This window comes from Acanthopagrus latus, chromosome 16 (assembly GCF_904848185.1).
Source record: "Acanthopagrus latus isolate v.2019 chromosome 16, fAcaLat1.1, whole genome shotgun sequence".
Classification (NCBI taxonomy): domain Eukaryota; kingdom Metazoa; phylum Chordata; class Actinopteri; order Spariformes; family Sparidae; genus Acanthopagrus; species Acanthopagrus latus.
In genome coordinates this window covers 2,360,452-2,385,384 of record NC_051054.1, presented here as the reverse complement: position 1 = coordinate 2,385,384, position 24,933 = coordinate 2,360,452, and the positions used below count along the sequence as shown (strand labels likewise).

At 44.4% G+C, this 24,933-nt stretch overlaps 1 protein-coding gene across 10 annotated transcripts in view; it reads left to right on the top strand.

Moving 5' to 3' along the window:
- The window catches only part of LOC119034352 (potassium voltage-gated channel subfamily H member 5-like), a 138,784-nt gene that overhangs the window by 69,443 nt on the left and 44,408 nt on the right, over positions 1 to 24,933 (top strand). For all 10 annotated transcript variants that reach the window (XR_005079545.1, XR_005079546.1, XM_037125275.1 and 7 more), the window contains one exon: positions 1,241 to 1,512. Coding sequence is in view for 8 of the 10 variants with exons in the window: in XM_037125275.1 (XP_036981170.1) it covers positions 1,241 to 1,512 (272 nt within the window). In the remaining 2 variants the exon portion in view is untranslated. The remainder of the gene's footprint in view (positions 1 to 1,240; positions 1,513 to 24,933) is intronic.

Genomic DNA, 24,933 nt, shown 5'->3' with positions numbered 1-24,933 from the left:
GCCCGAGGGCAAACAATTGCTGCTTTCCCAGAACATGGTGTCCCCTTTCAAATCAGTCCATAAGATATACACAACAGCAACATCCTGAAACATTCCTGCTTGATGTACTTCACATAAATTGCCAGACAGAACACCTTCATGTTAAACCTCCAAAGCTGCTTTTGTGTCTTTGTTTATTCGTTCCGACGGCCGTTAGCTCTGCCCGAAGGCGAAGCTAGTCTTCCCGGGGTCCTCATTTAAAAAACATATATTAAAGATAAAAGTCAAAACAACAGGAGTCATAAGACTGATGTGTTGGGTATTCTGTATGTGTGAGTATGAATAAGAACTATCTGCAGCATCTTACAAATGTGATATTCAAAGGTACTTCCTTATTTGCACTTTAAAAGTTGATTTCTAATTTAGTCAAAAACAGAATTCCCTGCCTTCAGTGCTCGATGTACTACTGTGCATTTAAGGATATCAGTGTTTGCCTCGGTGAAAACCAGCCTTCTGTTGGCTGTCTTGATGGGATATGTCTCTAAATCTTGTTTTAAATGGCTGTACTGATCTAATGAGTCTCACCCTGTCTTCAGTTTAAATAATATCTAGCTCCTTGTTCATGATGGCAGTGAGATCAGCAGGTGTTGTTGCTGATACATATAATGAAGTATCATCGGCGTACAGTGTTAATTTAGCATCTTTTTTCGTACTATCAGTGAATTGTTGGCAAAAATGCAACACATCAGTGATCCAAGGCCAGCTCCTTGAGGAACTCCATGAACTTTCTGTCTGAATAGCTCCTTTTATAGAAGCCTCTGTGATCTATTTACCAGATATCTTACCATCCAGGCTGCAGCATTAACATTTCATATGGACATGAAAGTGAAAAGTGCATAAAGTAAGTTACCCTAATAACTGAATATGAGCCTCGACAGACCAAAGCGAAGCCCTGAATGTTGCTCATGGTCCTCCGTCTGCTCTTACATGAATGACTAATGGTTTTAATAACCATATTTAAGGGTAACTTAAGTGGCCTGTCATATATTCTTAAAAGCATGTGAGGCATACATTTTGAGATTTCAAGCGCCCTGAGAATGCTTAGGGATGCATACATAAATAAAGGATCAAGTCCATTTTAAATGTTTTAATGTTTTTTCCTCGAGTCACTGAAATAACTAAAAGCAGATATAAATCTTAGAGCTGAAGTCTGTTTTGCCTGGATTTTCTTCCACAATAACTTTGATTTTGTCTGTAACAGGTACAGCATCGGGGACTACGAAGTCATAGATGAGGCCACCAACACCATCAAGATGGACAGCTGGCTCTACCAGCTGGCTAACAGCATCGGATCGCCGTACCGCTACAACGCCAGTGGTTCTGGCCAATGGGAGGGCGGCCCTGGCAAGGACTCTCTCTATATCACCTCTCTGTATTTCACCATGACCAGCCTGACGACCATCGGCTTTGGCAACATCGCCCCCACGACTGACGGGGAGAAGATCTTCTCCGTGGCCATGATGATGGTGGGATGTAAGTAGCTGCTTTTTATGTTTGCTACGCTGCGGTGAAAGTTTGCAGGGAGTCACGGGTCCGTTTCAATGCGTCACCCCCTTTTTCAAAGATAAAAACAGAGAAAATCAATATGTGGAGGTCCATGTTGATGTTGTGTCTGGCCGCCACACATAAATCAATTTATGGGAAACACTGCAGTAGATATTTAATTCAGCAGATATCACTTTCCGGCCTTGTTGTGTGATATCGAAGCTCCACTGAGGGAGCTGCTCTCGCTGAGAATGCCGGTTGTGGTGTTTTCAGGATGTATTGACGTTTGAAGCGTTGTGATTCGCTCTGTGTGCTGCATGAGGACGGTGATGTGGGCCGGTCAGTTTGAAATCTGGTGACTCCGTGTCTCTTCATGTTTCGCCTTATCATTGGGCCTGAATTTGTACGTAGCACACGTACTAAACATGCCTTTTGTTTTGTTATACATCAGGGTTCTAAGAATAGCAAAGTAATCATCAGTATGTTTTTATTCTATTCAGCACTTGTGGGTTTAATGAACAATGAAGCCGCTCGGGGCCGCAGGCAGGGTTTCATTTAATCATCTTGGGTTGTAGTCAATGTTGTTGAACGGTTGTGGCCAAATGTTTATTTTCCAATTTTTACAAGCTGTTTCCAATCACAGCTGCCATCCTGCTGACTATCACCCCCGCTTTGCTGTTCTGTTACCTAATATTACTCACTGCTGAAAGACCCTTTGTTAGGACACCCTGAAAACCATGTTCCCATTAGGCTCCAGGTGTGAAACCATGATGTCCTTTTATTGAGAATATTCCAGTTGAATTAATGGAGGTTCTGAGCTGGAGAAGTTTAATTCACATATTCAGTGTTTAGAGGCTGCACACAGATCTGCACAGCAGGCGACACCACGATGATGATGAAAGCAGCAGAGACCGGAACAGAATAACAGAGGAGAGCATGTGACACACATGATTAATGACAAACTCGGCTCCCTGTGGTTGATCTGACAAATCATCTGAGGAAATGAGGGAGCGATAAGACGTTAGTGGTTAACAGTGAGGGGGTTTAAATACATCTTGTGTGTTGGGGTTTACATGCGTCAAGGATGTGGAACGTGGAGAAAAGGCGTGTTAGTGTCTCGTATCTGCAGAGAGTTTCTGATTTTCTCTCTTTGTTGCTGCTCGGGACGCTTTACCAACCCAACATGTGTCTATTTGACGTCCTGGGAATGAGACTCAACAATCAACTGTCTCTGTGGTGCGTTCAGGAACAGCTGGGACAAATCCTACTGATTCTACCTTTAACTTTAATAGTCTTTGAATAACATTAATATGTCATTAGCTTGGCTCAGAAATGGAAAATTGTAGAAATGTCCTTCAGAGGGATACTTTTACTTAAAGTACATGTCAGAGCCTGTACTTTATCACTTTTTAACTTGAGTACGGAAGTTGAATCAGACTTTCTTCTGGAGAAGAGCATGTGTGGACTGTTTGCCACCTCTGGATGAACGTAACAAAACCACAGCAGTGCACAGAGGCATGAAAATGATTTTCTAGCTGGAAGCGAGCTTCTTTTTCTGAGCAGGTCGGATTGAATTTCTTTTCCTTTGATTTTTTTTTGTTTGACGTCATCGTGATCACGACGCTCATTTCAGGTTGTGTGGAATCAGTGGAGCTGATGTGTTTGATGGTTTCAGATGATGGGATGTTAAGCGGCTTCTGGAGGGAAAAGACATCGATTGATACTCACATCCTTGTACAGTTTTATATCTTGCGGGCATGGTTTAACAATCTTTAAGGATTAAAACCCTTCAGTTTGTTTTGGGAGATTTTGTTTTTTCAAAAGTGGCAGATTTATTACAAAAGCCTTTCTTTCTGGTGTTCTTGTTGTCTCTGCTGGCCCAATGCAGCTTGTCTAACAATGTCTACATCCTGGAGGAAAAGTTACTTTCAGGGCATCAATTATTGAACTGTATGCACAGTCGGCAAAACTCAGAGCCGGATTCTTACACGAGTACTTTTTTTTTTTTAATACAAGCGCCCCCCTGAAGGCTTTGACGGAGGAATAATAAACAGAAAAGTTGTGTTTATCCATTGGTATTGAGGTTAAACGGATATGCATCTGCAGGGACCTTTTATTGAACTGCAGACCAACAGACGTTTTGTCAAACGTGGAAATTTATACTCCAAAAATGCCATTTTTAAGTCAAATTTTATGCAGTTCTCTGCTTAAATCTTTGTGGACTGTATGGAGGTTATATGGAACATGTTCTATACTGACTGACTGTTCAGCATCTCAGCCATATGTGCACCGGGAGTCTCTTACCTGTCTTGTATCCTGCAGTTGTATAACCTGCTGACAGATTGTTTCTCAGTTGTGTTTTTTTATTTTTTCTTCCGGAAGCTTCCTGCCTTCAGGCCAACGCGGCTTTACATTATTCATCACATTGCGTATGCTCGAACAGTCACGAGGAATGTTTGTTTCTATCTCATCATGCAAATCAGTTGTACACATGTGAGCCGGCTGGTATGGAACCGCTTTGGATTTGTTGTTTTTTTGTTCAATAAACATGGAAACGATTCCTCGAAAGCGCCATGGGAACTGGAAGAGTGTTTATATTTCTATCTGCCGTTTATTTTCAGATCGGTGCCGTGTATCTAAGGAGGGCGTCTATCGGTGGCTCATGGGTAAAGGAAGAATATTCCCTCAGATATTCAAAGATACTATGGTGTTTTAAGTTTTTTTCTACATTCTCCAGAAAGGTGTATTTTGGTCTGTTCGCTGCTCCTGAGATGTGACAGCAGCAGCTCAGTATCTGCAGGAATTATGCTCATACTGAACAATGAGGAACTCACAATACAGGTCCAATGCCAGTGTTGGCTGTCAGTCCAGGGTGCAGGTCGGGCTGGTGGATGGACTTCAACCTCATCTTGTTCTCATCAGACACGAGATATTGTTCTCACATATACAGATTTAAGACAGACGAGACTCTGCTGCACACATCCCTCAAAATTGGACAGCTGACAGCGCCTCGTTTCTCGGCTGATTAACTGGACTCACTGTGTTCTTATGGCTGCAGCTCAGGTGGAAAACTGCTAAAATCCTTCCGGAAATTTGTTGTGTGAGGTGTTTAATTTTCGTGAGGCAGATTTTAAACACGGCGTTTTTCTTTTCATGTTTCATATTTTCATGTTCATCTTCGTAACCCATAATCTGACATGTCACCAGCTGTCTGCTTTCAACACACTGGTTGCATTTTGTTTTTCCTTTTTATCACTCGCTGCCTCTTTCTGCCTCGTCCTCACAATTCAGTGCCAAATTGGTTCACCTGTAACCTTGTTGTCTTCTGTGGGCTCTACAAAGAACCACACTGTATTCTACAGATTTAAACATTTGAATGTTTGTGGCTGAGGATCTTTTAAAACATACACTTTGAACAATCCTCAAAGAACGCTTTCTTCCAAAAAGGGTTCTTTGGTTGCTTTCACACAGCTTCGCTCTCATTGGTTGGACACTGAAAGGTAATCTGGAAATGGAGCCTCACGACAGCTCAGGGAGAGTGCTGAGATCACACTTTCATTCATTCACCAGCTGCTCGGCTTGGCTTGTGTAGCTGACTAGTGTCCGGTCACGTCCGGCACAGCCGTGACAACCTGAGGCTTCTCACTTTTACTAAACTGTGTGTTTGTCAGGCTGAAATAAGGTTGAAACATATTGGATCTTAATTGTTAGCGCAGGGCATGAAATGTAGTGGCTCTGCTGAGCTCGACATCTTCACTGTCTCTATTGGAAATCAACGACTCACAAGGGCAAAGAACAGTTCTGCTGCTGATCATGTGTGGAGGGCTCAGGCTGTGATGGAAAAACAGTATTTTATCTGATAAGCCCATGCAGCCGTTACTGGTAGCCACACAAAGAGCCGAGGAGCAGAGAGAGGGCTCAGCGGTGTGGGGTGCGAAATCTGTCTGTGTTGGTTGATGTACGTCGCAACAACATTCACTGCAATCAGACTCGACTGCAGCTGCTGGAATCTGTAATATCGTCTTCATTCTCTCGGGAAGAAGACGTATAAACTTACCAACAACTTGTGAGTCCAGTAACAGAAGGAACGCAGCCAGTGCTTATTTTTAAAAGTGTTTTCATATCCCTCCGTAAAGTGTTTGGCAGGAAACTCCAGCGTTCCTCATGTTGCACAAACCTGAAAGCCAATTTTCACTTTGCCAGACCTCCAGAGGATCCTTCCTGTGGAAAGTGTTGTGATGATTTAGCCACTTTAAAAGCCTTTTTTCAATATCAGTCACTTCGTGCGAGCAGGCATTTTAAAATTGCCAAGTCTCATGTTGGACTGACTGTGTTTCTGTGTTTTTGTCCCGGTCCGATCCGTGTCTGCCCTGGAGTTTAGTATCGGGGCCAAGCCGGCGTGTCCCTGGGCTGTTCTCCATATTGTTTGTTCCTGGCAGCTGCACACAAACGGCCTCAGCACGGCGGTAAACAATGCAGAGGCCCGACGTGTCACTTCTGTCTGGCAGCGGCTGATAGTCTTCTTGGCGTGGCAGACCTTCACACGGGCTGTGTGGGCAGCCTCCTGATCTCAGCTACTGACAGCTGACAGTGGGACACACAGATAGCAGGTCCATTCATTTTGGTGTCTAGGCATCTATGAATATTACCCTGCATTACTGGATACATTCTCAGTTTTACAACATGTAATTATAGAGCTCAGAGTCACTTTCAAAGAAACGTTTCTAAGCAAGAAATATTACAGCTGAGTTAATGATTAATTAAAAATTCACCGGTGCTCTCAAGATTAGTTATAAGTCATTATTAGCAACAGCTCTTGGGGTGCCAGGTCTGGTGTTTATCCTCCTGTACAGCGGCATGATATTTTGTCTTCATTGTATCTTAAGTTTTCAGGAGGACTGTCCGCTGTAATAAATATTCCTGAATAAAGACTCAGAGTAACTCAATACTATTAATGACTTTGTTCGGTTTGCACCTGTAAACACCTCTGCATCACTTCAACAAGACGTTAAGTGACCAGCGGTCAGGTAGTGAGTTTTTTAAAAGCCTCTTGCATCTCCAGAAGGAACCGATAAGTAAGAGAGGAAAGTCTGAAGACTACGAGTTTGAAGAACAGAAATGGGAGCATGAAGTTAGAAAGAAATGAGCATAGCTAGCGGCTCAAAGCTGGATTAGTTGATTTTGGTCCAGAGGCCAAAGATTCATGAAGAGACGAGTTGAAACCGATGCGAGTACGTCTTTATAGCGATGACGGTCTGTACTTCTGTTCTAACTCCTGGTGCTTAATGCTTTTTTGATAGCCAGGTATAATTTGTTTCCTCTAGAGAAACTGATTGGCTGTATGATATGATTATTTATTAAAACAGCCACTGGCGACTTGTCGAGCTGAGTCACAGGTGAAACCACCAGGTGAAGCCGGTTCACACTGCTGCAACTTTTCCTTTTTCAAAACTGTTTGTTTCGTTGTCTGAAGTTGATTTTGGATGTGAACTGACCAAATCAGTCCTACAGAGACCTCATGTCCATCGAAGATATCCTTATTAAACATTCATGTTTGCAGAAATAGAATAAAGATGAAATGTTTGTTTGGTGAGACGTCAAATATGTGCAAATATTGTCTTGAGACAAACAGAGTCAGAGATACCGAAGATGAAGTCCGGGTCAAATGCTGCACGTCAGGTCGGCTGCCTGTTTAAACTCTCCACCCACCCCCTCGTCTTTTAATTCAAAAGTTAATCTCTCTTGACAAACGCTCTGGGTTGGCGACAGGAGGCCGAGTGCAACACAGATGTCTCGTCCGGAGGGAAAATGGCAGACAGCTCAGCCCTGATTGGCCCTCTGGTTGATTGTGGTGAAGCATTGACAAGCCAAGTTTGGAGGCGACGAGTCTGGCATCGTTATGTGTAGCTGGATGAGTTTATCAGTTGACGCTGAGTTGTGACCACCACAGAGAATACCGTCATGGCACAGATATACGTTTTTATACGTCAGAGGAATCTGATTAATATCCAGTCTCGGAGCGACTTCCCTGTAAACCTCCCTGCCATCCGTTTCCTCAGCCCAGCTCATTCTGACACGTCTCCATCTGTGCAGCTTCATTGGAGCTGGATGATGGCAGCCAGGCATCATCAACCCGCGCTGACAGCCCACAGCGCCGCTTTCGTTTTAGTTCATTTAAGCAACCGCATACACAGAGACGTTTCTCCAGGCATGAGGGCAGATATTCACTGTCCATCACCATTTCAAGAAGAAAAAAGAGGTTTCCCTTTCCTCTCTCTGCTGACAGACTTCTTTTTTGAGACTACCTGACGCCCGTCATGACGTTCGGTGCCAATCAACAGGAAACAGACAAATATGTGATGTGACATTGCCTACATTAATACAGTCACGGTTTCCTGTAAAGGTACAAAGACTGGGTGGTATCTTTGTGGAAGATCTTCCAGACTTGAGTGAGAGCTTTCAATCATCTGGGAAGAAGAATCACAGCTCATTTCAAGGACATAACTCTTGTTTATAACTTTTTGTTTTTTGGAAGACTGATAGACAAATACACCTGGATAATTTAGAAATACATGTGGTCACGTCTTCTCTACTGGTCACTGTTTTTTTCTATTTCCTATTAATGTCTTGATTTTTAGTTTAGGCTGATTTGTTGGAGAATTTTGTATTATTGCAGATTTTGATTTTTGAAAACAATGCTAACAATCGTCAGTCAGACAAACGATCCATCCTCTGTCTGATTTTTGAATTTACGTACTGTAGAGGTATTTAAAAACTCTCAGATTTCCTGCTTAAACAAACCAAAAACAGAAAAGTCATGTGATTTTAGTTTGGCAAAGATTTGTGTTCTTTTGTCGTACTTCTGTGTTGGATAATGTAAGACAGGTGTAGTAGGTCGTGCTAAGGAGAGGCGAGTTGTGAATCTACGTATTGTAAAGCCACAGTTAGTTTTAAAGTTTTAATCCCTGATTTAAAGTTTGAGAAGACCTCAGGTATTCAGGAAGCTCGTTCCAAAGGTGGAGAGCAGAGAAACTAACAGCTGCACCACCCTGCCTGGTTCTGATCCGGAGAAAAGGATCAAAACTGTTGTATGTTTTCACCTCTTGTCTCTTCCTGAGCTCTCCTCAAGCACGATATCCTGCTGATTCCTATCTGATAACGTGTCTCTCTGTTCTTCTGCCTTTTGTCTTCATCCGTCCTCCAGTCTGTCCGTCTGTCTCTATCTCATATAATCGACCCGGCCTGAGCCAGAAGACTGTGTGCATGCCGACACCTGAACAACTCGTCCTTCTATTACTCCGCAGAGGCTGATCTGTTGAACTCCTCCTCCGTCCTCCTGTCTGTCTCCCCTCAGCTGTCCTCCCACATGTCCCACACCCTGTTTATCACAAGACTGTTCGAGATCAATGGACCACTTAACTGTATCTGCAGCCATCAGCAGGGACCTGTGCGGCTTTTCTGGACCGGTGCACAGCCCGGTGTTAGAGGGCACGCCATCATGTTCAGACGAAACACACATACATCTCTAAACTCACATAAACACACAGGCTTAAATCATAATGGTGCACATACAGTGAACGTACAGGACCATGAAACTTTAAACAGCACCATTAAAGAGCGATTAGCATAATCAGCCATAATAATTTCCATATCATCTCATTATATGTAATTACATAATATCATTAGCATTGCAGAGGAATGTATTTATAGGTTTCATCCCCTCAGCTCACATGATCACGTCCCACACGGGTTCATAAAACACCTTTTAATAAGAAATATGTTTACAGTTTCCCCTCGTACACAAGAGAAACCGCTTCCATCTGTACCGATAACACTTTACACTCTTTAACACATGAATAAATATCATATCTGACTAACACGGTGCTACTGCAGTTATATATTTATGGTTTAAATGTAACAACAAGACGTGTTTCCAACCTAAGGATTAGAAGAAGTGCTTGGATTTGTCTCTTTTTGGCGAATTTTGTGCTGGTTAGGGTTAGGGTTAGTTTAAAAAAAGAGTTTTTTATTCTGAAAATTAACCAGATGTTATGTTGTTGTTTCGGTGTGAAACTTCCTGTCTGCTCTGAATCGCTGCGTCATGCTCCGGCATCTGGCAGAACTAGAAGCCTTGCGTATCTGCTCGGGAAGGGTCCGGACCGCTGGAGCTGCAACATCGCAGACCGAACACGGATCTGGTGGACTTCAGGGGAAACTACATCCATCCAGTTCAGACTGGCCTCCAGATTTCTAGACAACAGTTTAGTTTATTCACATTCCATCTTCATTAAAAACTCAGAATACATATTAACATGAAACAAAGTAAAGCTGTCACTGAAAGATTAAAAAGAAAAAAAAAAACCTTAAGAAGATTTTTATGAAAAACTTCCTTCATGTCATCTTGACAGCCACGTATTCATCATCTATTCAGTGGAATCTGAGTCTCCTAAGTTTAAAGAACTTTTCAGCCCGAAGACGAGCACGCCATCTTCCTCCTCATCAAATATTCAACTGACAAAATCTTCATTCAAAAATGATGACGTGTCGTCAGAGACGTCTATTAAGCAGTTTGATCACAGAGGACATGAAAGACTGTTTTGACGCTTTGTCTCCAGTAACATGCACTTAAGGTATAACAGTGATTCAAGAGCGCAGGCGGTGATTACAGCCTGAAAAAAGACTATGTACGCCTTTTTTAAGACCTTTCTATTAAACTGAAACTTGTCTGTTTTGATTCCTATAATCTTCCCGCTCCGACTGACACTGCCATGTTCTGCATTCTTGTTCTTGACACCAGCTGAAAAGGTTACACAAAGAACAGCTCAGCTCAGAGTCGAACGTCTTAAAATTCCTCCAGAGTAGATTCAATAATCTTCAGTCTAAAGCTTGGTGCTTTGACTTAATTAGCTGAGAGAGACGATTCCTTTTTCCTTCCTGAACTGCAGGACCGTGTTTTTATTTATCTGTCGAGGTGAAAATCAAGTCATCAGCTGTATCTGTAGAGAGAAAACCAATCATCGGCTCCTGCTGTTCAACCATCACCCTGCCAGTGTTTCTCATTATACAGAACAGAAAGATGTGAAAGTAACCTAACAGGAAACCTGGACTTTTATAGGTGAGGCAGGTTAAAACCTCACAGCGATGGGAAAGAGCCCGTGTTCTGATCCCGGCTGCACATTGAGCTGCAGGTAAAGCTCTGCAGAGCTGACACCTGTGTTAACCAGTGGTTTAATCTGGTGTCGAGTCTGAGTTATTTCTTATTGAAACCAGAGAAAAGTTTAAATGCAATCACCGTTCTGCAAAATCTCCCCAAGGGTAACTTTTTATCCGTCTAAAGAACGTTAAACCTTGACAATCGGAGCAACTCGGTCCGAGTTAATCAGACAGTCCATTTTATAAAGAGGATGATTTTGTAGCTGGACTGTTGCAACAGGACGCAGGTTTGACTGCAGGTGAAGTGACGATTTCACCCTGATGGTGAATCTTTCAACCCATTCCCCAAACAAATACTGGCACATACTGTTCGTCAGCAAACAATAATATGCTTTTTTTTTTAAGTTCAGTTCTCTTTTTTTTTTTGCTTTGACAACACTGTTCTTATGATCTGGTTGGGTTTAGAACCAAACACCACTTTATTAGGGGTTTGGAAGAAATCTTGTGTTGGCTTTAAATACCTGGTTGGAAAATGTCCTAATAATTTGTCAAAAATACCTGGTTTTGTTGCCACAAACACGGCTGGAAATTCTCCAATGTTCATGAAATATATTTGGTTTTGTTGGCACATATATCTGGTAATATATCTACTTCTGCTTAAAATACCTGATTTTGTCATCACCATCACAGCGGGAAAATTTGCCAACGATTTGTCAAAAATATCTGGTTTTATCGTCTCCACTTTGGCCGGAAACGTCCAAATATGTATGTGGTTAAGATTATCCAGCGGTTACAGGAAACGGGAACAATGGTCTCTGGCTCAGTTCATATACATCAGAGCTTTATACGATACACACTGTAGAAAGTCTCAGAGGAAACGTACAATTTTCAGTGTATCTGTGGTTTGCAGAAATTTTATTCTGGCGGCTGGGCTGAATCTGTGAGACTCGATACAGATGAAATGACTTTGTTAGATGAGTGTTTTTTTGCAGAGAGGAGAGGAAAGTGAGGTGAGGCGGTTGGAGAAGGGGGGGGACGGGGTGTATCAAGAAAAAAAGCGAGGTTCACTTGACAGCCTCCAGCTCGCAGGGAATTATGGGTATTACCTGGGCTCAAAATGCTTCGGCGGTGCCAGTGATGTGCGCAGCCGGGCGGAAGGAAGGATGCGGCCGACTTGGCCCGGGGAACCTGGCTTGATGGCTGCATATCCTAAGCAGTAGAGACTTACCAGACTCAGCAGGAGAGGAGAATAAAAAGGGGGGTTGGGTGAGATGAAAGGAAAGAAGGAAGCGAGTGGGGAAGGAAAGCACAGAGGAAAGTTCTCCTCTCCGATGCTCTCGCCCTTGGCAAAGTATTTATCCGACTTAAAACCCCGCCTGATGCTAAAAGCGCTCCAGTGAGGACTCTCACACAATCCCAAGACGAGTTCGGGTTTCACTGAGTGGATTGGAAGTTCTCCTGACCCGACACCCCCACCACCCATCCACCCAATCCCACTTTATCCAACGCTGCACAGAGGCCCGAGGGAGAGGGAGGGATGATGAAAATGATGCTGGGAGATGAGGGAGGAAGGGGATAAGATGAGGGAGCTGGAGGGAATGAGAAGTAGGCGAGAACATAAAGGGAAGGACAATAGAGCGGGGGTGTTAGAGGAGGCAGGAAAAGAAGGGAAGGGAGGAAAAAGGATGGGGAGACGGAGAGAGAGAAGGAAGCAGCTCGAGGTGTCGGTCTCCCCTCTGGCTTCTCAGCTCAGATGTCCTGATTAGTTTGGAAAGCAAGCGCTGCAGAGAAAGTGAGAAACAAATAAAACCAGAAACAATCGGTGGGTGAAGGAGTGGAGAGAGAGGGGGAGAGAGGGGGAGAGAGGGGGAGAGAGGGGGAGAGAGGGAGGGTGAGCTGTATATTGTGTTTGGTGATCCCGTGGGAGGCTGTGCTGTGTGTGGCCTCTCGCTCTGACAGCAGCAACAGAGAGCCGATTAGTCCACTAATCCACAACGAGCCATCTTGCTCTCTCTTTTTGTCACTCCTTCCTCCCTATCCCATCCCGTCCTCCTCTCCCTCATTATCTCCTCTCACTGTTCCTCCCACTCTAATTTTCCTCATCATTTCCCTCATTATATCTGCCCGGCCTCTCTCTCTCTCTCTCTCTCTCTCTCGCTCGGTCCAGTTCAGGAGACAGTCTGATCCTCTGAACTCAGATCACTGACTTCCTCACCTCCTCCAAGAGGTCAACTTTACCATCCTGTTTTTTGGCAGGATAAACTAATACAGTCATAGATTTATCTCCCTAAATATTCAATTAATCTTTGGTTATTTTTGCATCCCGATCTCCAGAATAAATGTTAGCTAAGTGCGGTTCTGCAAAACCACAAGAAGTTATAACTAAATGTTTCTTTATGTTGCAGCTTTTGTTCTCGTCACACGGCTGTGCTTACGCTCTGGTTATATTTATACTCTAAAAACACGTTTTTAGGGTTTGGAGAACAGCTCAGTTCGCCTTAAAATACTTTGTTTTGGTCGTCACGATCATGGAATGAGACGACCCAACATCCTGTGAAAAATCGCCAGTTTTGGTTGCTACTAAACGGATACAAACATCTGGAGGTTTTCTGAAAAATCACCCAGTTCTGACACGACAAAAACAAGAGATTTTAAGGTATTTATTCTTTACTTACTACTTTTTATGTTACAACAGTTGCTGCTTGTATTTGCCTGTGAAAATTTAGTTCTTTTGGTTTTTCTTTCCAGTTTCCAAGTTTTTCATCCGCTCTGCTCGAACTGAGTCTCTTTTGGAAAACTTTCTTGAAAAATGTTCTGAGCACGTTTGGAGTTTTACAGCTGTACCCTGCTTTATATTCATGCAGCTCCTCACATTTTACCCCAGGGAGCCGCGACTACAGTCTTCTGTTGTTGGACACTCGGCAGCTCCTCTGGGTTTTTAATGCAGCCGCCTGCTTCACTTACGAACAGCTCAGCACCACCTTCAGACGATTGTTTGTGAACTTAATCCACCCACGTGTTCCTGGCTCGTCCGAGGATTAGTTGCAGTGACCTTCTGTTACCACTTGTGCATTTTTTTGTCTCCAACTTTGTCAGTCCCCCTTGTGCTGCGATACTGTAAGAGCGTGATTGGTTGTGAGTCTCCTGACTGCGTACGTTCATCGCTCCATCCTCTGGAGGTTGCATTACCATTCACCGCCTCACGGTCTTATTCTCCTTTAATCACAATGCCGTCCTCCACTCAGCAGCTTCGGAAAGTCAGGGCGTTACTTGTAACAGAATGCTAAACATGGCGGAGCGGGCACAGTGGGCACCTTGGCGCTCTGAATAATAAATGTACAGGGAGGAGGATAGTTTTCTTGCTTTCCTTGCACTGTTTCACCACAAGGTCCTGGAGCGAAGTGGCTCTGCAGACGTGGATCTGGTCACTGAGCAGAAAGCAAACAGCCCTCAGATGTTTGGGATATTAATGAATCTGGATTTCTGTCCTGCTACATGTGCAGCTGACGTGGACGACACGTGGCTTTCAGCTTCTTCGTTTTGCCTGAAGGAAACCAAATCAAATCCAACCTGCCTAATGATGTGTGTGATTTATCACGAAGGCTAAACGCACCGACACGCCAGCAGGCTGCGGTTGTGTTGGTGTTTATACAAACTGAGGAGACTCATTATGTATCTTTGAAGGCTTCATCGGCCTCGTGGTGCCTTCTGAAACTGATAAACTTCCAAAACCACAGATGTTGACATTTCTGACCAAAGGAGTTTAAAGACATCTCTTCACTGTCGTGTTTGAGGAGGTAGAGGAGAGCTGAGACCTTTAATAAAGATACATTTACTTGATTTAGGATGCTGATGAACCCGTTACCACAAAGGAAAAGTGATTTATATCCTTCCTTTTCTCTTTAGTATGAGTCAAACTTCAACAACCATCAATCCCACACTTCTGATAAAGCAACTCGATAGTCTTTTCATCAGATTCTCACCGGCTGTTAAACATCCCGTTTTTGTTTTGTTTTTTTAAGCAGACCATCTTTGATAAAACTGTTATTACAAAGTGGAAGAAGCTCAGACACTTAAGTTTATGTCAGTCTGAAGTAATTGTCTCAGACTTTACGGGGCTCCTCCAGAGCCTTAAAAGACTATTTTATGAAAAGACAGCTATTTTATTTTCACAGGCTGAATAGTTCTCAACGTGGTGATTATTTTACTTTGACATGATAAGACCACTAACAACCTGCGGAAAGCCTTCTGTCGGGCTTGGTTGACTTTAGTGGAGAGAAAAGTGGGTTTGTGAGGACGTTAAGCGTCCAACTGAGGAGGAAATGTGTTGTATTACGGCTTCATCATCTTGTTAGAAGCTTCAGACAACATCTGGGATCCTTTTGTTTCTCTCAAAAAGACATTTCCTGGAGGAACTGACCGACTCGCCTGTTAATAGACCTCACAGCGCTCTGTCTCACCCTGACATGCTGATCCGACCGCGGCAGGAAATTAACTTACACCCGCCGGCCTCACATCGCTACGTGCTGTTACTCTTTTACCTGTCAAATACTGTGATTCTCAGACCAGAGGAAACATATCAGCTATCAGCCGGATGGACAGATAGATGTCGGCTCTCTCTCCTCAGGCTGTCAGGAGAGTCTATTCTCAAGACATTTAACGGCGGAGAGGAGGGAAGCCTCCGTCCTCTTTCACCCTGACCTGCCCTCGCTTAACTCGTTGACATGGCAACGTGCTGTGAGTGGATATCACCACAGTGAAAACTCCTATTTTTAGGGGAGTTTTTTCATTATGTTTGTCAGAAGTGAACGTACTGCTTCACTGGAGAGACTTCTGAACCTGGTGGCCCGATGACGCACTCTCAGAACACTGTCGATCGAGCTGCATCAGAACGAGGCGTACTTTCTGTGGCTGAAAAGAAACTTTTCTTGCAGAGACAGGTGACAAATGAAAGGGGAAGAAATCTGGATAAATGAGTGTACTATTAATTCTCTGCTCATGTAATAGTCATGCTCCGTGATATTTATGGGAATGCTGAGCAGGAACAGCTGAGCTTGCTTTAGAAAACGTGAGAAAGTTGTCATCAGTCGGCAGGAATGCACCGCTGCAGGGACGTGACTGTGTTAGCATCGTGTGCTGATGGACGACGGTGAGCAGTGCAGTCGTCTCACTGAAGTCAGCGAGCCGGCGGCCTTTTGTGATGTAATGAACTCAGCCTTGGAGGGCCGATCTGCTGCAGATCAATACAAAGATATATTAAGTGATCCTCTTCATCTTTTTCATTAGAGGGCTGCAACTAACCATTATTTTCATTATTGATTTTGTCTCTAAAATGTCAATAAATTGGAAAAAAAACCTGCTCATTAAAGTTCCGTGGAGCACAAAGAGACGTCTTCAGATTGTTTCCTTCATCCAGCAAACAGTCAAAAGACTCAAAGACTCTTCATCTACTGACATACGTGACTAAGAAAAGCAGCTGATTGCACATATAGCTGGAACCAGCAAATTTTTAACTCAAAAAATGACTCGTGCAGCTCTACCTGTGACGGGAGTCGTCTCTAACAGATGTATTAAGAGCTTAAACTGATCTGATCATATGCAGTTGGACACACACTGAGGATTTTGACATCTGTAGCTGTTTGAGCTGCAGAAAACACAAGCTGGTTTATCAAACATGCATTCATACCCCATGTCGGACGGTACAGCGGTTGGCTGCCATCATGAAGGAATGGAACGGAGCCGTACTGCAGCACTACGTGGAGACGGGGGTGAAAAATAAACTTTGCTTTTTCACACAGTCCGGGCGATGTTGGATCATCACAGCAACAAATGACAGAATATCTTTTGGAAACAGGATGCGAATGCTGAACCTGGTTCGCAGCCTCGCGGTGGATTAACACCTCACTGAGACTCAACTCTGCTGTTGTTTCCTTTTACTTTGTCGCTCACTTGCAAACGACGCTGCACGTTTTTGTCTGCATGCTTGTTTATGTCTGCTGTGTTTCTTTTATTCCAGATTTGTGCTCAGCAGGTGTCCGTCTATATATCAGTGTATGTGTGTGAATATTGAAGCACACTCATCGGCACGTGTTTGACTGCAGACTTAAAGAAAACACTAGAAACATTAGCGGCGATGAATTTCACAACATTACACTCGGCCATAAATAATTAATATCAGCTTCATCTATTTTATATCATTTTATGTGCGCTGTGTAAATCACCCGGGGGTTCGGCTGTGTAGTGATTCACACATCATTTCCATAATTATCTCCAGTTGTAATCGTCCTCGCGGTGAATCTCTTCCCCGCTCATCCATTTATGAACCCAATCTCCAGCGGTTCCCACAGTGAAAAGCCTCTAAAGGAGGCAATCACTCCTATTTTTATTATAATTTTTTAATTTCTTCTCTCGTAATTTATGCCGGAGCCGAACGTGTGGAGCCTGCAGTCAGACGGGTAGCGTGGGGATAATTGAATCAAGCAGGTGCCAGGCTTGATGGATCGGTCCTCCTCATCTATAATTGCTGACAGTAGGGGAAAATTGGGCCAAGCTGCGATTACCACGTGAGCTTTGATCGCCGCTGCGTACCTGTCTCACCTGCTGATCCGAGTCACCGCAGCGAAGAGAAGCCACTTCACAGAGCCGAGCACGTGAACGCTGCCCTCAGACGTTTGATCCCCTGACACGGAGTCTGCTAACTGGTGTCAGCTCGACCTCAGATCCTCCCCGAGCCGCAAAACCCGACTGGCTGAGGCGAAGTCAGACGAAACCAGGAGCTGGAAGGTCGATCAATGTCTGTTGCAGGTGTCATCTGATGCTCACAGCCTGTACAGGGCAGGCAGCACCATCAAGGTCTAATCAGAGAGCAGCGACTCTTCACAGTCTGTTAGAACGAGAGGTCACAGCTCTGCTTTTAAAGGTGCATCCTGCAGTTTGTTTGACCCTGTGAACTCTCAGATTCCTGAAACTGAGGTGGAAGTTCTGAACATCTGAGATCTCGCACACTCAGGCAGGCGTTGTGCTCCTTTATTGCAATGTTTCTGACCCGTGACCTCCATCAGGATTCACAGAAATGTGACATTAACGTGTACAATGCCACGATAAGGGGAAAAAAAAATTAAAAGGACAAGAGATAAAGAATTCAATTAAAACTAGAGGGCTTGAGAATGTGAATGTGATATCTCAGGGACACGCTGCAGGAATTTCTTCATATTTGGCTGAAAGGTTGTTTTGATTTTGGTTTTTCAGCAGCAGCAGCAGCAGCAGCACACGCGCTGGACCGTCTTCGTATAGTCGCAGTTTGGTTTGGGCAACACAAATACTTTGGGTTGAAATCCCTACATTAACTGAAACATCACAGAGATCTTCTGAAAGATGCATGTAAAAGTGTTTTTGGATACACATGAATCCCCGCCCCCCTCTCTCCCTCGTCCTCCCGTCACATGGCGGCACCCCTGAATAACCCGACCCGGCGCCTCCCACGGACCGCTCAAGCATGATTAATCGAGAAAGGTGTTCATGACGCCAGGAGCTCATTCTTCCTCTGCTCTGCTGCATGTGACCGCATCTCCAGAGTGCAGGATTTAGTTTTATTAATTCATGCAGACGACAGCTCAAGTAATACGATGTCATGAAGTCCTGCTCTCGTTTAATCCGTCCACCATCCCCGCCCCCCCGTTTCTACACGGACTTCATGTTCGTTATAGGACTGTGAGATTTTTCAACCTAAACTGTGATCATATTTCACATTCAGTCAGTTGTGTGCTGTTGTGTCGAGCGTGTGTGTGTGTGTGTGAAGCGTTCACGATTAAGAATTTGTAGTTTATTTGCAGCAGCATCCATATTTGAAGGACTGTCGATGTAGCTGGTGTTGCTCGTTGTGTGTTGTCGTTGCAACATGATGAAGCTCTCCATCAGTCCTGGGTAGAAATAGTCTCATGGGTAAAACAGCAGGTTTCTCACTTTGTATTAAAATCCTTTTAAGACACAAAATGTAACTACCTGCAGAAAGATCTTCAAATACTGACGCTTTCTACTGGCGTCCAACCTGAGCTACTCATCGACTGTACAATTAACCAACTTTCCTCAGGAAGAGACATTTTTATGCTTTAAAATTGATGGATGTTGTAACTAAAGACGACTGGGCCTTTGCAGTCAGAACCACCAGACTGTGAATCTCTTTGTCTTGTGAAATCAGACAGGCTGCAGCGTTAGCATCTTTCACGTCTTAAAACCTTGTTTTATATGGAGGCATGTGTGATCTTCACTCCCTGCCTGGACGTGGATGTAAACTGCCTCTTGATTAGTTCATGAAGGCAGCAACCACGAGGCGTTGATACGCAGCAGTTTAGTTTTTTTGTTACACATGAACAGGTCATGATTGCCTTTAAAGTGGTTTGGAAAAAAACGATAGACGCAGACAGGACGCGGAAAACATCCCTGAGCTCATTCCAACACCTGGGCTGATGACGTCAAAACAAACCTCGCAGCTATAAACCAGAGAGAGGAGGAAATATTTGTTTTTTAAAATTGGATGGACTGACCCTTTAAACCCTTTGCTGCACGCTGACCTCTGCTCTGCTCATCATTTCATTTGTCTATATCCGAACGCGACCTCCTGACCCGCCGCACGCCGCCAATACGAGCATCACTTTCCCCACATATCGACCGGCGCGCTACAGTCAACGTGAGTCCAGCGGCGAGCACCGTCAGCTGAGAGGTTAAGTTGTCCCCAGCTCTGCACCTCTGCTCCCTCCTCACATCTGCCGTCCCCATGTTTACCAGGCACAAGTGGTTCAATATCAGCGGTCCTCCATGACTTCATTACTCCTGCTGAGGCCGGCCCCCGGTCCACAGGGAGCGCCGCTCAGCCCCCGATGGCCTTGTTACCGTCGGCCCATTTGTGAAAGCGCAACACTTCGTCTTCTTGACTTCAAAACACCAGATGGAAAACAGAGACAGGAATCTACTGGTTCCTTTTGTCTGTGTTCACGCTGAGTGAAACAGTGGAATAATAAAAAGGATAATCCCTTCTTTTTTTCCCAAGTTTGTGCCAATAATCAAGTCCACCCCCGCTCGCTCGCTCGCTCTCTCATTATTCCTGGCTCGTCTGCAAACATGTTGCCAGGAGTCAGTTTGTATTCGTGTCTTCAGAAAAGCCTCTCGCTGTCATTCATCATCAGCGTATCACCCGACGTTCAGAAAGAAAATTCAAATCAGTTTCTGTATATTTTAATTTAATTTTGTGTCCGGGATGAGTTTTCCTATCAGCTCCGCGAGAGATACAAAGTTATCTGCTCGCTGGAATTAAAAGCTCCCGAGAGAAGCCGACGGTATCGACGGCATTTTGTCTTAAACAAATCACCTGCGGAGGACGTGATTGGTTCGTGTCACTCGGGAGCTTTATTATCCCAGAGTGTAGGTGTGTCTGTATTTTTCACGGCATTGATCTTTGTATGCAACACCTGAGCTTCATGAGGTCGGGACGGATGTTCACTTAAATGCTGCCAATTACAAGACGACTCCATGAGGACAGCAGATATTTAAATGCTGTGTTTCCTAAAAAATGTGCACATAAAAACAAATGTAATGAGTTTTACATTGTCCTTCCCTGTGGAGGTATTGAGGGACATCAGGTGCATCAGGTGAGCAGCTGTCAGACAGAATATGAAACGCTGCCGGAAGCTCACAGCTCCAATATTTGTTTTTACAAATAGAAATCAGTTCAGAGGTCGTGGATCCAGTCCAGACTCGAACTAAACTATCATGTTGACAGTTTTGTCTGCAGGTGAGACGGTGAGTTCACATTCTGGTGTATAATAAGCATCATTCAGCGAAGTCACCCTGCAAACGCTCTGGACCGTCGCCAACTTCTTATTTTAATCAAGATTTATGAGTGTGATTAAAAGACCGAGGGAGGCGATTCGTCTCTGCGCTCCGAGCAGATGTTCGGAGTGTCGCTGATGTCTCTGTACACAGTTTTCACACGTTCACAGCGTGAGACAACAACTTAGGATTTCAGTTTTTGGGAAACTTTTTCTCCTCAATGCTGCAACATTTATGTGACAGTTGTAGATACAAGCAGGAACTCAGCGTGTCGTTTCTTCTGTCTCTGCTTTTTCCCTCTTTCTTCATCTTTCTGACCTGATTCGGGGATTTGAATTGTCTTTATTACACAGGCGTGAGAGTGATGACTTGTGATCAGATCTCACCTCCCTGTTCTACATACCTGACACAGACAGACACAGAAAAGGGATTTCTATCACAGAGAGCATTTTTTAAAAAGTTTTTCCTGACTCAAACTCACAAAATCGAGCATTTTCATAAGGGAGCCTGGGGACTTTTTCAAAGAAGTCGCCCTTACTGGTCACTGTTTGCTGTGTTTGTAAAATTAAACATGTTCTTCTTTAGTAAATTTATTAAAAATGGAGAAATCAGTTGAAACGTGTTCACCCGGCTGCTAAATACAGACAGAGTGGTACAACGATGCTGCAACCAAGTTATACTTTTAACAGCAAAACAAACAGCTTCATGTTTTGTATTTTATGCCAAATTTACAAGATGGCACCACCATTGCATGATTTTTAGACGTCCCTTCAGCTCGGCCCCTCGTTGGCGTCCCGTGCTCCGCCGTGACGCGGTAACTTACCGGTGTTTGGCGTCAACCCATCCACCGCAGCCCGACCCACTCCCTCCAAAACTCATCATCATCTCTGCACGGTGATAAGTAGCACATTAAGATGACCTAATGAGAAGAAAACAATGAGATGTTGGAGAAAACGGTGCTAAACGAACCGTATTTACTGAGCGCGGGTCATAATTCCAGCGTGATTGTTGTGGCTGGAGGAGGGCCGGGCTGTGACGAACACCACGATGCCTCTGCACATTTTTAGTCAATATTTATTTAGAGACAATCATCCTCAGTGTTTTACTCACCCAGAGAGCTCCTGATGCACAATTACTGCTTGTCAAAACAGATTTATACAGTAGCTTTTTTTGTTGTTGCTGGCGTCTGATGCAGCTCTCTGGGTGTTTGGCTGGCGGACGGCGAGGTCCTGTCACCGTGTAATGTGTTGTGATGCAGCCCGGACGCCGGCTCGGCTCACTGAGCAGCAAATGGACCGGGCTCGGTGGCTCGTGATGGAGGTGGCTACTCTACAGAGCCGCCGCCTCCTCCCCCGCTGCTTTGTTTTCACTTTGTGATGCTATTTTTGGTTTGTTTGAGTCACGGAGGTGCGTTCATGGGTTTCATCTACAGAGGCCGGACACAAAAGACAAACTCCGTCCACTGGAAGGAAACTAATCAGATGTCAGATTCCAATTTAACACGATTTGTGATTTTACAAGGAGTTCAAGAGCAAAACACGACTGCTGAATCTCAGGCTTGGTTTCAAAAACTGATTCTGATTCAAGTGTATCTTGATTTAAACGATCTATTATCAAGGTATGAGCTTTACTAATGAAGATGGATTACTTCTCTACTTCTTGAACACACAGATATGATATTAAAATCGATATCTGCGTCTCCAAATAAGCTGATTGTTTCAAAGATGGCCTCTGTGTTTGCGTCTGAGTGTGTGTGTGAGTTTTACTGTACCGTGCGTGTGTGTGTGTGTGTGTGTGTGTGCTGGCTGTCGCTTCATGTCAGAGAGTTCTGATGGATTCTTGCTGGGCTCCAGGCGCTGACACTGTGTCTTCATCACTCCTCCTGGACGGACAGATCTCCGTCTCTCACCATCGTTCACTCTGAGCTCCTCCGGCAGATCGTCTGGTGGACTCTGATCGTTTCCTGATCAAGTCTGATATAAATGATCCTTTTGTTTTTGGCTTCATCACCATTTTATCAATATATAGTTTTTATCTTACCGGGGAAGTATTTCATCACCCGGCAGCGGCTTATTTTTTGACAGCTGGCCTTTAGGAGACACTTATGATGAGAGTATAGCTCAGTGAATCACGGAGAAACTTCCCTGACTGTCGTCTTTAAACTGAGAGGAGCTGAAAAGGATCAGAAGAGTATTTGAGGCAGATTTCTTTTATTTTCTTTCGTTATTCCAGTTTCTTTATCTGGTGACATCTGCGTTATCGCACCTTTAAATTACCCATCAACCAGACACACACACACACACACACACACACACACACACACACACAGATTTTCAAAACGATGCCACAAATAAGAAGAACTGCAGAATGGTTTTAAAAAATGTACGACATATACCTCAAAATACGTAATGCGATAAATAATTTCCAGATCTCATGAATTAAGTTGTGCTTTGCTTTGTTCCGTCGCCGATGAATCTGCTGCGGATCTGACTGAACTCGTGTGAGTCAGGAACTATTCTCAACGACGAGGTGTGTTCGGTGGCAAACATGAAGCGATGCACAATTAATTTAAATGGGGTCGTTATCATGAAAAACAGAAACCCACTCATGATCCGAACAGACGTCAGCGACCCGCCCACGTGTGTGTGACGTTCAGGTGGTCTCGGCGCTGTAACGGGAACGCAGCGCTAATGACTGCTTAGCAACAATATGAGAAAAATAAAGCTGGCGATGAGATCAGCGCGGCGCCACGAGGCCAAAATAGACCAAATGATGGTTCAGATATGTTTCCCCCCGTCGGTGTCGCAGTCAATTTGGAGACAAACTTGCTGCAAAGACTCCCTCCAGTTGATCGGAGCCTCGCTTTGACAGCCTGGTCGTCGTCCCCCCGGCTGCTCCGTCAGCTCATGAACACGACGGGAGTAAAGCTCTTCATCTGCTCCCCGTCCTGACCATCACACCGCTCCCCCTCCCAGCAGCCACCAGAGGGCTGGAAACAGAGACAGATTTAAATAAATAGAGCCACGGGGGGACACATCACATCTCAAATATAGTATTGAAGTGACAGCTGTAAACTGCAGTCGGCTCCTTTGATTGAACCGTCGAAACTCTTCATGGGACCAGAGACGTGTTGTTTATAGACTGATGCAGAAAGATGTTGGTGTTAATAAAGATCCAGTCAGGATCAGATAACCGAGCAGCAGCAGTTCTGATTAGATGTTACTGTGTTTTTTTTTTTTTTTTAATCTACCAAGTTTATTTATTAGAATAAATCACGCGTCATTCTGTACGATTATATGCAACAGGTTGATTCTGTCTTTGCCTCGGCGGAGAAACGTTAACATGTTGGTCGACATGGACAGAATCAATCGGTGAAATAGAAATAAGTCACTTTTGTCTGAAAGATCTGAGTTTGGTTTAGCACCACGAAATAAAACACTGGGACGGAGCATCTACCAGCCACATTCAGCGTCCGGCTGATCTGCTCTTGCAGAATAGGCTTTTTCTCTCTCAGCTGTTATCGATTCTGTCGGCCAGTTTTCTTGGTTTTCCAGGATGGTTGAGTCCCTCTCTGTCTAATTCACCACGTGGTCGCGTGAAAAAGAGCATCAGTGGTTACGCCGTTCTGAAAAGAAAAGCCAAATACGCTGCAAAGACAAACGGGCCTTCGCTTGGTTGTTGCTGGGCTGACTCACTGAAGGAGGAGGTGATGAACTTGGAAACCATTATCTTCAGGTGAGCGTCGTCCTTTTATGATGTTTGCTCAACTTTAAACGCTCCGTCTGCAAATACTGTTTCTGTAAAGGAGGGTCGAGTTCTGGAGGTCAGTTCTGTTGTTTGTCTCAAGCTGCTTTGACATTGTTTACAGCTTGCAGATGCAAATGCCGCTAATTAGCTTTCCGTCTACTGTAACACAGCTGACCTCTGTGGAAGTCTAGTTCAGTTTTCTTCACAATAATTTCCTCCAGCTTCGATTTAAAACCATCACACTCCGGAGATCCAGACGCGTCTTGTTAGCGGACTGCAGCTCGCAGTTCCGGGTGTCTTTGTGTGTTTCTCCCCTCGATAAATGAACTAAACTGGAGTCTGAATCAACCACTTCAAATCCTGGAAAACACTGAGAGTTCGTTTCAGCTCGACGGGGGGTCAAACCTCGGTCGTTGTTCGTGCTGAGGTGATATCGGCCGACTGCTGAGCCGCAGTGTCGCCCAATTAGCAGTCCAACATGTGGCGGAGCCGCCTCTGAGCTTCTCCGTTCAGTTCCAGCTCAGCAGTGTTGGTCTGCCCCAGCTGACAGGGTCCTGGAGAGGTCCTGGAGGGTCCTGGAAGGCTGCCTAGTCTACGAGAACCAAACTGGAACAGTGTTTATCTCGCTGCTGACACACCTCTCTGCCGCTTTCTCTCCGTGTCTTTGAATCCCTTTCTTTGTAT